This window comes from Echeneis naucrates, chromosome 15, assembly GCF_900963305.1.
Source record: "Echeneis naucrates chromosome 15, fEcheNa1.1, whole genome shotgun sequence".
Taxonomy (NCBI): Eukaryota; Metazoa; Chordata; class Actinopteri; order Carangiformes; family Echeneidae; genus Echeneis; species Echeneis naucrates.
Genome location: NC_042525.1, coordinates 7,487,107 through 7,502,340, shown reverse-complemented (window position 1 = coordinate 7,502,340; position 15,234 = coordinate 7,487,107). Strand labels below are relative to the sequence as shown.

Genomic DNA, 15,234 nt, shown 5'->3' with positions numbered 1-15,234 from the left:
TCTTAATCTGCACAAACACAATCACACTCATTTAATAGTTTGTGGCTATAATTTAGAACTTGCCATGAGTTTTGAGTATGATGCCCCAAAAGCATTTCGATATTGATTGTGAGGCAATTGCGAAGTATAAAATCACAATATGCCTTACAGTATATATCAGCAGACATCAAACAGGTGGCGTGTTGGTGTGTTCTTTGTCGTAATGTGATTGTCTATGTGTGCGGCTGCCACAGTGTGAAGGGGGGTGTGGGGTCTGGTCAGTGGGGTGAAAATAGACAAGAACAGCTGTGACGGAGACATCTCCAGGAACAGACAAGTAAATAAATGAATTTGTTTCAAGCTGCCGAACAAATCATTGTTAGATCATCAGTCCATGGTTTGGCAAGGACTTAATTATGCGCAAGCTAAATGAAAAGATTGTTATTTATATCCAATATAAATATCTAATGTAGGAAGGATGATATTTTAAATCTTAATTTGAAATTAAATAAAAAAAGGCTCAGTTTTAATCAAAGATAAGGTTCAAGTTACCTTGTTATCCTGGAAAAGAAACAAATTGTTTACATCAAATGATTTTCCAGCATTGTTTATTCACTTTATTCACTTACCACTCACTACAACAATCTACCCCTCTTTTATTTTGAGCTCAGTCTAAAGTTGAAGAAAATTGGCCACATAATATATACAATGTTTGTCAAATTGCACATGAAAAACCCAATACCAAGAACGTAACCACTCTTTAAATAAATATATTTCAGAAAACAGAAAAAGGACCAATCAAGGCCCCATCCCCCCCCCCAGGGATTGAGAGCTTCGCTGCCTGTAGCTCCCTGCGTGAACATTGTTGCCCAACAGGCTGTCTGCAAGCTATTTGTGGCTATTATGTGTCTATAAAAGGAAATCAGGAGGGTGACACACACACCAACAGGAATACACTTTGAACTTCACGAGAGCATGCTGAAAAGGGGGATATCTTTCTTTCCTGATCTGCCTCAATCAACATTTGTCTGGAGAGAAGTTTTCTGAAGGCTGGACCCGTGCGGCACATCTGGATGGAGAGTCATTTGAAGCAGCAGAAATGGACATTTTGAATAAGAGCCTTGGGCAGGTAAGGGGGTTTTAGAAATAAATACCTTTTTTTTGCATTTGCTGTGCCGCCCAAGTCGTCATCTTGATTTAACTTAAATTTTTCATGTGGCTTATGTTTTGTTTGGCAAATATTTTACTGCAAAGCGACAAAATGGCTGGAAAATAAAACACCAGTTAAAGAATTTGGTTTTAATGCGTCAACACTGTTAAGCCCCCTGATTGTGGCCTGGCCAACCTGCTGCCACCTTCCACACTTCCACACACATAAACACATAGACACAGTCTGTGCAGCAACTTGATACTGAACCTGTTATTTCCTGGCACACACGGGTGTATAATGCTCACCAAAACAGTTCTTGGATTAATTTCAATGCAAATGAGAATGAATGTAAAATCAAGCAGGATTCTTTGGTATTGTACAGAATTGTATTTATAGTGTTTCCTTTATTGCTATCACCTTTACTGGGACACAATGTGACTACTCAATCATAGATTTATACACTACCAGTCAAAAGTTTGGACACACTTTCTCATTCAAATGAATAGAAAAGTGTGTCCAAACTTTTGACTGGTAGTGTATATTTGTGGGGCTTTGCAGCTGTAATTGTGCTCTTGGTCTGCAGAGGAATAACACGTTTGCCTAATCGGAATCCGAAATATTTATAATAACAATAATGATCCCTGGAGGGAAATTTTGCAAGTGAAATGAAAAACATTAACAGTAAACAGAAAAAGATGATATGTAAATAATTGATACAAAAGTTTGGGAAGCTATATAATGCTGCTTAAAGTTGGATGTGTGTTTCATCATAGCTACTTCACAGCATTTATTAACAAAAATAGGAGCTTAAGTTGCATCATAACAGATCAATTTGCCAAAAGGATTACCATACCTTGCATATATTCCACAGTATTTTTTATTATAGCGTATTTGTCCGCTCAAAGACTCCCACACAGTGTGGTCTGCTTCAGAAAATGATTTAGTGCCACTTGTATTGGGTCTGACATGCCTCCAAAAAATGACTGAGTGAAAGTACGCAGACGACGAGGTGACATGTTGCACGGTGACTCAGAGGTGGCTGGAAATGTGATCTGAGAGGACAGTATGACCTCGGCAGCAATGAAACATTCAAAGAAGGCTCCAATGGGCAAGTAGGAAACGCTATTCTCTAACCTTTCACAGTATGAACTTACTTTGCTATGACTACAGAGGACAACAAGGAGGTTACATAAGGGCATAATATACATAAACAAGTTTATAAGCTGGCACGTGATTATTTTTAGCCAAGGCATTTGTCATGCTTCTTTATTTATAGCTGAGTGCAGATACACTGCTATCTTTTGGTATCTTGGCCCTTTAAAATAAAAGTGAACCTCCTCACAGCTCAGAAAGTAGGCGTCATGCCACAACATCCACGAGTGGCACGTACTTAAGGAAAGTGAGAGAAAATGTGCTCTCATTCTTTACTACTGAAGTTACTTCTCTCTTTTAAAGAAATACTACAGCTTTAAAAAACCTTGGATTAAAAAAAAAAATTATATCTCTCTTGAAGCTGGTGCAAATTTATAACAATTTTTTACTACATTATTCCCTTAACTATTTGTACTTTTAAAGCCTGTGTGTTCTGTCTTTTTATAATTCCATTAACATTAACCAGCGATCGTCAGGTGGGAGAAATATATTGGTAAAAAGTCAATTATTGTGAATACAAAAAAATGTACTGCGGCATTATCTAGCAAACTCATTTTGGGCTGCATCAGCCTAATGCATTTCTGTTTTGCGTTTCTTTGGAAAATATAATGTACCATAAAGTCTAAAAACCCTAGATGAATATATCATGTATTAAATTCAAAAAGAGCATATTAAATTTGACCAAATATGCTCTTCTTATTGAATGATGCTAGAAAGCGGTCTTAGGTATTATAGTATATTAGAGTATATATTATATTACAAACTATGTGTCACAAGTAAGACCATAAGCTCTGGCATTTGAGACAATTGGACGTGTTGTTTTGACAGCAAATAAGTCTGAGACTTTTCCCTCCAATATGGATATATAGAATTACGCTGCTGTCTGAGAGGGGCAGTGAATAACATTCAGCAAACATGGCATATACACTGAACGGGCCACAACTCTCAGGAGAAAACCTTTTCTTTTGTATTTGTGTAATTATACAGCAAGTATTATAAGAATGGGAAGTAGCTGTCACCTCAGAGCTGTGCTTCAGTTTAATTCCAATAAACTTGTCTCCAGATCAGGCAGATGTGGGAAAGCCTGGTTGATACCCGAGCTGCACGGATTTTAGGCACCAGAGTTTTTGTTTAAAACGAAGGAGCATCTCTGGCAGTTGCATAAATCAGCACAAGTAAAACACATCAGGTGCCCGAAGCACACAAGGATATGAGCAGATTTAATAGCTTTCAGTCTTCACTGGGTGCGGGTGTGTCGAGGCTTTGAGCTGCAGGGTGCTAAACTGCCTCATCTGCGAGTGTGTGGCGATTGCTCATCAGTGTTACATAACCCCGAGAAGCAGAAAGAAACCAGATGAATCTGAAATTTAGCAGCATAGAGGTCTCAGTGACATCTCCAATATTTCAAACATTTGAGTTAGTTTTAAGTGTTTTAATAATCCCATTATCATTTCCAGAAACAAATGTCTAGACACAATTGTTTTTCAAGCCGTTTGTGCTTGAAATAGAAGTAAAGGGGATATTGTTGCTGAGAGCTAGTAACATTTGGACAGATTGCTCCTTTTCTTTCTGTTTTTCAGGTTTCTATAGGAGTGCCATCTAAGCCTTCTTGTTTCACATTTGTACCAGTGGTGCACAAATTACCCCTTAAAAGCATTATTACTGAAGAGAGGAGATCGGCAGCTCTGACAGGAAAACCAAATAAGGTACAGCAACATCATCCATCCTGGATGACAAGTGATATCACTGGTTTCCAATATTTGCAAGACGATTTCTGCTTTAATGGCCAACTGTTTATCAGAATGCATGTGCTAACGCTACGCATTGTTATTTTAAAGCTAACTGGCATTTTTTTGTATTGTCATCTGATAATCTTCGTGTGTTTTTGGTTTTGTGGTGCATTTCATTTTAACTAGGAAGTTGAAAACCTCAGAACCTCAGAATCCAACCTGGCTTCTCTTGGAAGCTTTCACCTCTGTTGATAAGCATAAGTTCTCGCTCTACTAACACCTTTGTCCCGATTATGTCCCAGTGAACAACTATACACTTATGAATGTCCAACTAAAGTTGATGGCCAGCTCACATTGGTGTTTGCTCATGCAAAAAACTGTGAGATGAGTAATTATTTAACAAAACAACAAGATTCTACCTTGTTGGAACATAGTTCTCAACCCCATCATCCAATTACTGTGGTAGATGGGATGTGAACTTGTTGCCGCTCCAACATAGCTACACTCCTCAGAATTGATAATGAACCCACCTTGCCTTTCCAATTCTTCACAAATCTAAACTTCCACTAATTTATCCTAAATAGTTGACAATTAGCAGTTTAACTAAAGTCCGACTGAATGATGGTGGCCTTTGACCACCTTCCTCTTTTATTTGTTGTGACAGCTAAGTCCTGTTTCACTTGTGAGCTTTGTCTTTCAATATCTTGAAGCATCTCTTCAAATATCTTATTTTGAATTTATGTGAACACTTCTAGCCTTAATGACAAAAAAAAGAAAGAAAGGAAATTGAAAAAAGTTCCCGTGAAGTTTAAGTACTCCATAATGGGGAACTACTCTGCATTGTGACTTCTTTTGAAAAAGAAAAAATGTCCATAAGCCAGAAAGTGGCCCATTCTGCAATTTTAATCCCTTTTCAGCTGACTTTAGTGATTAATCATACCAAATGCTTGAAGATTAAAGGACACACCAGCTGCTGGGGATAAAATCAATCTCTCTCTTTCAGCATTTTAGAAATTAGATCCGTGGGATTGTGGTCGAAGAATCAGTGTAATTCATCCTGAGGAAGGAAAAAAAAAAAGCATCCATCTGTAAATTTGGGATTTGGGAGAAGATGTCAATATAAAACAAGGCATGCCATTCTTGGTGCTTCTGCTTGGTTTCTCTCCCCGGAAATCTATCAAAGAATCACACTGATGGATAAAAAATGCCATTATCTATTTATGTATTCCACATGGTGGACTTCAACACTGCAAATGATCTATTATATTTCCAGTTTTCTATATAAGCGTTCATTATATTCTGGAAACTCAGGGATTACATCGGATCTTTTCTTGTCATTGACTCGTCAGCCACTCTCACAGATCTCTCACACACAAACTGCACTCAAATGACAGATGCTCAAATTATAGTTATTGAAAGCAACCATCCCAGATGATGATGTGGAGCAGCTGTGGCGTCAATAGCTGAGGGGATTAATGTGTTATTAGGATCAAGATCACAGCAGCAGCACAGCTCTGTGAACAGGATAGTTAGCAGCTGCCTGAAGTCAACTCACTGTCTGCCTTTGGGAGACTTCAAAGGTCCTCTCACTGTTTTCCCAGCCTTTATTCCACAAAGAAGGCGCTTCCCTTCATGTTAACTGCTGGTGAATTTAACTATACAGCAATCTGACCAAACCTGTGTTATAGTGTTATAGCATTTTGGGTTGTGTATGAGAAGTGCTTAAATCCACGTTGTGTTCGGTCCCCTCTGCCAGGTAGTCATTTCTAACATTTCCCCTTCATTGGATATTAGTCCATCTTTAGTTTGGTTTCAAAAGCTCCATGATCGCATGACATTTATGACTGTTGGAAGTTCATGGATAAGATGTAGGTCTGTTGGAGCAACAGGAGCTGTGAGAGCAGCACATAGGTGAGGGGCACATGCAGCTGCAGAACAAAATGATGACGTTCAGTAAAATGAACAAATCTTTCTTCAAGTCATTCGTTTGTTTCGTTCATTGAAACCAGCGGGGAGGAAACTCTCTCGGCTGCCAGAGGAGCTGCTCTAGGTCGGCCCGCACCGGCTACAGAGGGGCGGCTAGCTACATTAGCATAAGCTGGGCTAGCTAAGGTGGAGCCGCGACTCTAACTCACTAATTCTCGCCTCCATTTCTGCCGTCACCCTGAATCTATGACAAGAAGTACTATCATGAAGGGAGGCAGAGGAGAAACTAGACATGGAGCACACAGGAGAGGAGAGAGAGTGGAGACAGAGAGCTAGAAGACATTGCTAATCGCTTAGTAAGATTAGCGGAGCGACAGAATAGTCTGATCAGTTTAGGGAAAGACCTCCACAGACCTCCACAGACCTCTACAGACCTCCACAGACCTCCACAGACCTCTACAGACCTCCACAGACCTCTACAGACCGGACCCCCGGCTTGATTTTCCCTCAGGATAAAAAAAGTATATATCTATTATATTTATATCATCGACGAAATATCATATAATGTTGAACCTGTATGAAATGGGATGAATGTAGCTTGAGCAGCACAGTGACGTAGTGGTTAGTGATATTGCCCCGCAATAAGATAAGGTAAGGTAAGATAAGGTTGCAGGTTTGATTCCCGGGAGGCACCTGAGGAGCCGAACATGTCTAGGTTAACTGGTGCATTTCTGTGACCTGAGAAGCATGGTGGCGTAGTGTTTAATGCAGTAGCCCCACAACAAGAAGATCATGGGTACGATTCCCGGCCAAATGTGTGACTAGGCAATGGAAAAACAATGGATGGATTTATTGTGATATATGGACCACCGTATACCCAGAGACTAGACTGGACCCCTCCAGGAGACCAGAGACTAGACCGAACCGCCCCTCCACAGAGACTGGATCCCTCCAGGAGACTCGAGACTAGTTTGAGGTTTGGCAGGAAAAGGTCACAGCATTTATTTTAAACTTTCCATTTTTTTTATGGACTGACAGTGCTTATAATTTACATTCTAAATATGGTTTTCCATATTTAATCCCCTTTGTTTTATTTATGTCTTGAACTCATAAATACTCAAATTTTCATTCATATCTGATTATATAATGTGAGTATAGCTGATATGGGATCAGTGTTCTGTGATGGGCAAATTATATTCAGAAAACTGAATGGTTTTAAGTTTATTTCTTAAAGAAATTCGTACCCAATGGGTTAAAAATGCTGTGACTGAAAATGATAAACAGATATATAAATACAGAGAAAAATGCAGTAAGGACAATTACTGACGGTTTGAATTCTTTGAAGATAGCATCTTATAAACAAGCTTCGAAGTTGGGTGTATCCAAACCCTTCCTCACTTGTCCAGCTCTGCACATGAGGCATGTATTAAACAAATGTTAGCGGGACATGTGTGTGCACATGTGAATTATATGTGTGGGACATGTGGTCTGGTGAAACCAAGCACACCCCTGAGTTCAGAGAGGCTCACTGAAGTTCACCTCGGGTTTTCTCAGGTTTCACTTGCTCAGTTACTCTTGAACATTTGCTTCATTTTCTCCTGACAGAACATCGCTGCATCCCATGAGAGGACAAGTGGGGAGATCATGTCGAACGGGGATATTTACAAAGTGGAGAAAGTCTTTATCAAAGATTCCATGGACGGAGGGGTAGGAAACATAATCCCACCGCCATCAAAACTTCATGTAAGTACAGTCAGAGCGTATCAATGTCATATACTAGTTTGTGACATTGAAGTGCTAAGATAAGAGGCTTTATTGTTGACATGTAATAATGCAGATATGTGAATATGGGCTGACTTCATTTTATGTGTGTATCCGTGCGGCTTGTCCAGTGTAGGGAGATTAATTGAATACTGTAATGGCCTGCCAAGGCGGATATTTACTAATTTTCAAATCTGAGTGTTTAGTTGAAAAGAATTAAGACAATATGTAAACAATACAACATGTTTTTATGTCAGTTAGAGGCTTTCAATATTTCAGCCACTCCGACTTTTTTAAGATTTTGAACAGAATTTTTCATTAATTGTCGCCTAAACAAACAAAAAAAAAAAACACCAAAAAGCAAAAAACATTGTCATCCTGAAGCCGTTTAATAATAATTGTGTGTTTTTCAGTTGAAACCCTCTCTGGATCATGTGAGCTTCTCTCCCACCAAAGCCTACCCTTCAGTCAACGCTCAGTCTGAAAATACACCAAACCACACGGCCACCAGCACGGCCTCTATGGAAGCAGCTGTTGATAAACACAGGGGCGTTTCCTGTTGGCAGCGGCACGACAGCTCTGGGTGTGCTGAGGTTAGCTTGAGTTGCTTTGAAAATAGGGCGTCTGTGTCAGAAGATAGAATGAGCCCCACAAACTCTGCAGATCTGTTCCCCACCCTGGCTTCATCCAGAGAGTCCATCCTCTCAGAGGGCTCGGACAAAGACAAGAGCTGGTCTGCTGCGCACATTTCCTCAGTGACTTCACCGCTCTCTGTCAGCCGCACCGTCTCACCCTGCTCATCTGTCCGCTCCGGGGTCTTTTCCCCCTCTGTCACCCAGATCAAGAGACACTTTCTGGCTCCTGGCTCTAGTCTGGTTCACACACCCCAGACCTGTTTCTCCTCCTGCGAAAGCCTCTCTTCCTCCATCTGTCCACAGTCACCTCCGCCCCGACACCGGCCTCCTCTCACCAGACTCTCCCTCCTTACTGCCATCCTGAGAAAAGGCCGTCTTCCTGTCCTGTCCTCGGCTTTGAAGAGGCCTTACACCCCCTGCTGGCCTGTCAGCCCTGTGACTCTGTCTTTCTGTAATGCTTGCTCAGCAGCGACCAGTGTGGCTTCTATTCCCTTAGAGTTTTCCTCATCAGCATCTATAGATAGTCAGAGCCAGGCTCACAGGGAACCTCCTAGGTGTGTCACAGCTCCTCCACCTGTGCAGGCAAACGAGCTCAGCCGACCATGGGCTCAAACTCAAGTAAAAAGATGTTCTGAGCCAGTTGACTCAGAGAGTGTGTCTGGATGGGAGCAGACCATTTCACCTTTGCCAGGGAAGAGCAGCAAATTACCCCAGACTCAGCTGCCTTCGTTTTGCTCTAATTTGAAATCGGTTCCTGCAGCGGAGCATGAAGGAATATTAGACTGTGCAACTACTGAAAAACTGCAAAACACACAAACTGACATTTCCGCTGAGCTGAAACCCAGCATCACTCACATGTGCTTTAAGGGCCTTGCTGATAGTAACCTTAAAAAACATATTAATGAGCAAGTGCCTTCATCACCCCAGAAGCTGAGTCACCTGCCAAATTCATCTCTCTCACAGCTTCATTTGCTCTCTCAGAAGCTGAGATCTCCACCTGTCTGCCCTCCTCAGTTTCAGCCTTGTCAGTCACAGTCACCCAGGGTCCCGGTTTCCTCTGCATGCACAGACGCAGCATCACCCCTCCCTTTGAAAAACACCCCAGGAAGGAGTGAGTCACCGAGGAGCCGCTCTGCTTCCAAACCTGCTACAGTATCACAGGGTTTGCAAAAATCCCACTGCCTGTCGCCTTCCCGCTACACCCCCATCAGCTTTCCTGGATGGGCATCGCCCACCAGCTCCCCCACCCCTACGCCCTCTCCCGCACCGCCAGTTAGAGACTTCACCCCGTCCCCTTCTCTCTCCCTGCGCTCCACCACACCCTCCCCAAGGCCAGGGAGTGGAATATCAGACTGCAGTGACAGGGAGGGTAAAAAAAGAAAGGTAGCAGCTCCGTTTGCATGTTGTTGTGACTTGTTTAGAATGAAGATATTATTTAATATGTTCTGGGTGACATAGTGTTCTCTCATACTATATGGTTAAAAACAGATTTCACTCACTTGATAGACGGATATCAAATGCTGCACTCTGTTTTTAGTTTGCTCTTAGTGGTTGCCATAATATTAACTGAAGTTGTTATAGATCTTTGCGTTGTGGGCATTTCTAACATACTGTACTGTGCTGGCTTGGAATGACTCACATATCTGAAATATGTTGAGGAAAGGGAAACTTGATGTAGCTACCCCTTTTTAAAGCTTGTGTTACTAACCTGAACTAACACCACACAACAGCTTGAATATTAGCAATCAATACACTGTGGTGTTGTCTTCCTAACGCTCTGAGTGGGAAATTGGTTGTAACTGAAGTGACTTTACCAGTCAGGATGTGCTGTATTTGTTTAGAGTCATTGTCTGCTCTTCTCTAGACACACAAGATTAAGTCAAGCTACAAATCGCTCGCCGCAATTCCCACAAACACCCTTCTGCTGGATCAGCAGGTGAGTTCATTTATTAACTCTAATTAATGAACATCACTTATGTGAGGACTTGAAATATGGGATTAGACAATTTGCAGCCACAGTCATTTATGGAGAATTTCATCTTTAATTGTAATTGCAAATAGTTGTGTGCAGTTGTGTGATTCATTAAGTGACACAGGAAAAGGAAATTGTGGAAGACTGAGTGGACATCATTATGAATTATCTGTCTTGTGTGTGCTCAAACAAAGCAACAAACGGAAGTCCTGCCAGGAACCTTAATCTGTCCACTCTGCTTTGTGTTGGCAGGCAATTGACGAGCAGGTGGAGAGGGGCAACAGTCCCTGTGACACGGACCGATGCGACGTGGACACTCATGCTGAGGTATAACACCGGGCGTTACTGTTTACTGCAAACTTCACACAGCACACCTCCAAAAACGTTTTCTTTCCTGCAGATGTGCTCACCTGCTCAACTCCGGCAGCAGTCTGAGGAACTTTATGCAGTTATTGATGAGATTTTGGCAAATTCCAGTCCAGCTGTGAGTCCACTGACATTTGAGTGCACATGCATATTGATAAACATACACAAATTGTGAATTCATTTATATTTTTAAATGTTTGATTGCAGACCTCCAGGTCATCAACACCCAACACTGGAGAACAGGTACAGTCTGTTTCTACAAGAACACGTCAAGCTTGTAATGTCTTCGTTTGAACGTTAGGCCTCTAAAAAAGACGTTTAACCTCAGTGTCTAAAACAAATGAAAAAGTGCTCTTGGTTGGGAATGGCTTGTTAAAATTCAGAAGACAAGCAAGCATGTACATATGATTTATTTCTTCCAAGGACAGTTTCTTGAAAGCAGACAGCTGTTTACAACAATAATAAGCAATACTTTGTCATTCTTCACATAGTGTGACCTAACAGGATGGATGGTTATGGAGCTCCTTCAGCTACAGTAAAAATATATCTGATATAATAAATCATTTAACTAATATTTGCTGTGTGTTTTATGGAAACACAACTGGAAGAGGGATAAAAATTAATTACAACTGTATCATGAAATGACATCCATGCATTTTTTATCTAAGGAGAAGCCCTTTCATGATTCCCATGTTTATTTTCCCACTAAGTGACTGTTTACTTTCTGTCTTTTATTTTTCCCCCCTAACTTCAGCAGAACAGTTCAACCTTACCAAAATCCTTGGGTCGTGAAACCAAATATGTGAGTTCACCTGGTGGTTTTGCCTGATATATTAAGTAGCTACACACATATTCCATACAGGACAAAGTTGAATGCTTATTTCCATGTTATTTGATATCCAAGGTGCTCCAAGTGCTTTCTTTTTTCAGTATTTATGAGACATATGCATGTTCAGGCATTTGTCTCACATGGTTTTTTCAGGCATCTTTATGTAGTTTGTACCCATCTGCCACTGTGGAGAGAAAAATGATGGATCCTAAAAAGGTACAAATTCAATTTTTCATCTACTGTTAGTAAAGTGTCTGTGAAAGAAACTTTGCTTTCTGCTGTCAAACTCTGAATCCTTCTGTCCAGACAAAGCCCGGGGTAATCCGGCCCATGACGGCCATTCCAAGACTGAGAGTGGAGGATGAGGAGGAATTTTATCCAAACCCTTTCAAGAAGTCTGAGGTCAGTCTGTCTCACCTTAGAAAAACAAATAGTTTGCCAACCACTACGTTCACAAGTCAAAGAGAAAATATACAATATGTGAACATTAAAACTTTTTAGTTTGAGCTTTGCAACTTGCCAGCTCAGGAAAACATACAGCAGGCTGAACACACAAAGTCATGAAATATATTGAGATTTTCATTCAACCTCTGTAATATGGCAAGAAATTCAAAATGACGAGATATTCAAAGGTTCAAAGCACTGTCTGTGGAAAAAGCCAAAAAATGGCATTTAGGAGAACAGAAAGGATGCACCAGCATTCAGCTTCAACAAATGTCACACCAGTTTGTAACGTCACAATAAAGGATGATGTGGGTCTACAAAATGTTGCTTTACTTATTAATTTACGTTTTAAAATATGGTGAAGAATTAAACTTTATAATCATAGCAATAGCAAAGAATGTGTCTAACAAACAAGAAAATAGAAATGATTAATTCAGCTAAATTTGATGACGTGTTTAAACGTGCAATAAAGCTCGCAGATTGTCAATTGAAAATATTAGTGAATTGATAATAGTCCTTGTCCAATATAGCAAAATTATTGTCATTTATGCTCTGTGGAGATCACAGAAACCAAGCTGCTGCAGGTTGTTCATTTCCCTCGGGCTATAAAAATGTACTCGAAAACCTTTTTGTCTTTTTCTATTTCAGGTGGTAAATATGAGCCTTGGAAAGGCTGGAAAAGATTCTTTCAAGAGTTTAAAAGGAAAAACCACGAGAGAGGAGAGGAAGCCTGAAAGAAGTCCATTCTCATTATGCAATCTGCAGATTACAGAGCCTGAAGATCTGATATGTCTGCCTGTGAAAGATGCTTCGGCAACTTTCAGTCCTACTGAGGGACGGATGGAAGCTTTCGAGACTCATATTTAAAACACTAATGCAAAGTATCAATCCTCCATCATAATTTCATTTCTGTGCACAATAATCTGCCAAAATATTCAGTATTTAAGACGATTTTAAAATCATGGACATGCGACAAATTGTTAACCTGAATCAGTCAGCAAGTTCATCACTGTTTTAGCGGTTAATTGCTATTGTTGACAACAAGTGGAACAACGTGGTAGAAGGAGTTATTTCATAAGGACATTAAAAATGCATGCAGCTGATTGTTTATTCCCAAACCCCCCCTTTGATTTGTATGATTTTTCAATATCAGATACAGTTGAATGAATTGAACTGGATTAATTACAAACTGGAAAGCTTTTGGAGTTTGATACATTTAGCCGTTTCAAATGAGAAAACGAATCCTTTCTTACCAGATAAACTAATTATGCTCGTTAGGTCTGTCAGTTGACTAAGATCCCTGTCGCCAAAAAAGGTTTGAATTATTCCTGCTGACCCTAAACCCTGAGTCAGCCCCAGTTATGCAAAGAAACAGGAAGTTAGAATAAAAGGTTTTCAGACCCAATTAGAAGATAGAAGTGCTTAAATATTTTAATCCTGAAAAGCAGCCATAGTGGGAGACAGACTATTCATTAAATATGGGAATAATACCGCATATTTTGAGAAACTCTACTGCTATCTTGCACCTGGTTGTGCAATAGACGTGTTGTGGTTATGAATGTTGGTTGGTTTGTTTGGCTCCAGAAACTGTCAACTGCAGTATCAACGGGTCTCTGTTTGTGTAATTGTTTAACTTGGGGTCTGTAAAACAGGCCCATGATGCTTGTGGGGCCCGAAGTGTTTCGTGGGGACCATAGTGCTGGATCCCAAAAGTTTAAAGGGCTGTTTGACAGTTAAAATGTAGGTGGGACTAAGGTCTGAGATGCTGTGATGGCCGGAGTAAAGAGAGAGATAGTTGTGCGAATGTGTGTGTATGTACCTAATTCGCTGTTTGGCTTGCAGTCCTGCGAAAGCTCACTTCAAACAGCATTGTACTTGTAATTGGACTGCACTTAAATAGCACTTTTCTACTCTTTAAAATTGAAGTCACATTCACCCATTAAACATTATGTAAATTCACGTTGAGCTTTTCACTTCTCATACAGTGCATTGATCTGGATGAAACAGCAATGAGTATTAATTTGGTAATCAATATTTTGCATACAGACTGGAGGAGCTGGGATTGAACTGCAGCCCGCTCTACATCTGGAGCCACAGCTGCCTTTGGTATTGACCAAGTGAACTATCTGTAAGATAGGTAGAGCTGTAATACTGTACTGTTTATATTTTTCAACAAAATGGTTACATAACTGAGATAAAGTGACTGTAGGTGGGTTTTCAGTGTGTTAGTTCTATAAACTATGTTTAAGATCAATTTAGTATAAAAGTCCAGCAAATTATATAATTCAGCTCTGCTCTAAAGAAAATGCGACATACTAAAACTCTCATTTGTAATAAAGGATTCTCATATCTTGCAATATGCTGCGAGTTTCATTTTGTAACCATCTGGTGATAGTCATAAATCCAAATGTTTTTGGTGCAGGTGTGTTGAAACAAGGGGAAGCGTCATGCAGAGCTATAGAGAGACCAAAACATTAGGACGATCAGTGAAATCTGATGTTGACTAAGAGCAGAGAGCAGGATATTCCTCTTCAAGAGTTATTGCAGACATAACGATAGTGACAGTAACTATCAATATGCATTCCAAATCTTCAAATGGTGGTGGCAATCACAATCTTCATTTTGTGGTTTCAATAATAAAACTTTTAAAATGTTCTGGAAGGTTTTAGGAACATAAACTGCCATTGCATCAGCATATTTTATGGATGAAATGTCCGTCCTGATGTATTTGACTTCATTTGTGTACATGAAAAGCAGAAGGTGAGATAAATTGCACCCTTGTTGAAAGTTGCATTCGTCCTCAGGACTGAGCTGTTGGAGACGTTCTCTCAGTAAACAGTTACACTCACCATCACTCTTAAATGTGTGGTATTATGAAATATTTTTTTTTCCCAGTATGGAGAGTGGCATTTGAAAAGATCCTGCTTAATTGTATCTGAGTAAATGTTCATTGAGCCACGGTCAGGAGCACAAAGGTTTTTATACAAAGGGCTTAAAATGAAAAGGACAAGCTGGTTCAAACCATTTTCAATAGAATCAAAACATCACATTGTTTGTGCTGTATCTAATTATGTACATGAGAGGACCACACACAATAAAATAGCTCTTTCAGCCACATAAATAAACGCCCAGTTCATTACATGGCCTTTCTCTCTGTCTTATTTAAGGTAATTAAGGGGCAGTAGGCTGAAATCCTCCCACAGTATTTCTTCAGCTAAATTGTGCACTGTGCGTCTCTTTACTCTCAACCCACTCGCCACCCCTCTTAGGAAGACATACTGCCTGTGTGT

The 15,234-nt window shown here is 40.3% G+C and overlaps 1 protein-coding gene across 3 annotated transcripts; it reads left to right on the top strand.

Annotated features, from left to right (window-relative positions):
- Positions 1 to 931: 931 nt before the first annotated feature.
- On the top strand, positions 932 to 14,301 carry mlip (muscular LMNA-interacting protein). 3 transcript variants are annotated; one of them, XM_029520314.1, is made up of 12 exons: positions 932 to 1,108; positions 3,862 to 3,987; positions 7,543 to 7,680; positions 8,112 to 9,716; positions 10,198 to 10,269; positions 10,558 to 10,632; positions 10,706 to 10,789; positions 10,879 to 10,914; positions 11,429 to 11,473; positions 11,654 to 11,716; positions 11,807 to 11,902; positions 12,593 to 14,301. In XM_029520314.1, exons 1-12 carry the CDS (start codon positions 1,079 to 1,081, stop codon positions 12,809 to 12,811), a joined length of 2,589 nt encoding a protein of 862 aa, XP_029376174.1. In that variant the 5' UTR covers positions 932 to 1,078; the 3' UTR covers positions 12,812 to 14,301. The 3 variants fall into 3 exon arrangements, with proteins under 3 accessions (XP_029376174.1, XP_029376172.1, XP_029376175.1); XM_029520312.1 differs by having other exon boundaries at positions 11,426 to 11,473; XM_029520315.1 differs by lacking the exon at positions 3,862 to 3,987 and having other exon boundaries at positions 11,426 to 11,473.
- The last annotated feature ends 933 nt before the right edge of the window (positions 14,302 to 15,234 follow it).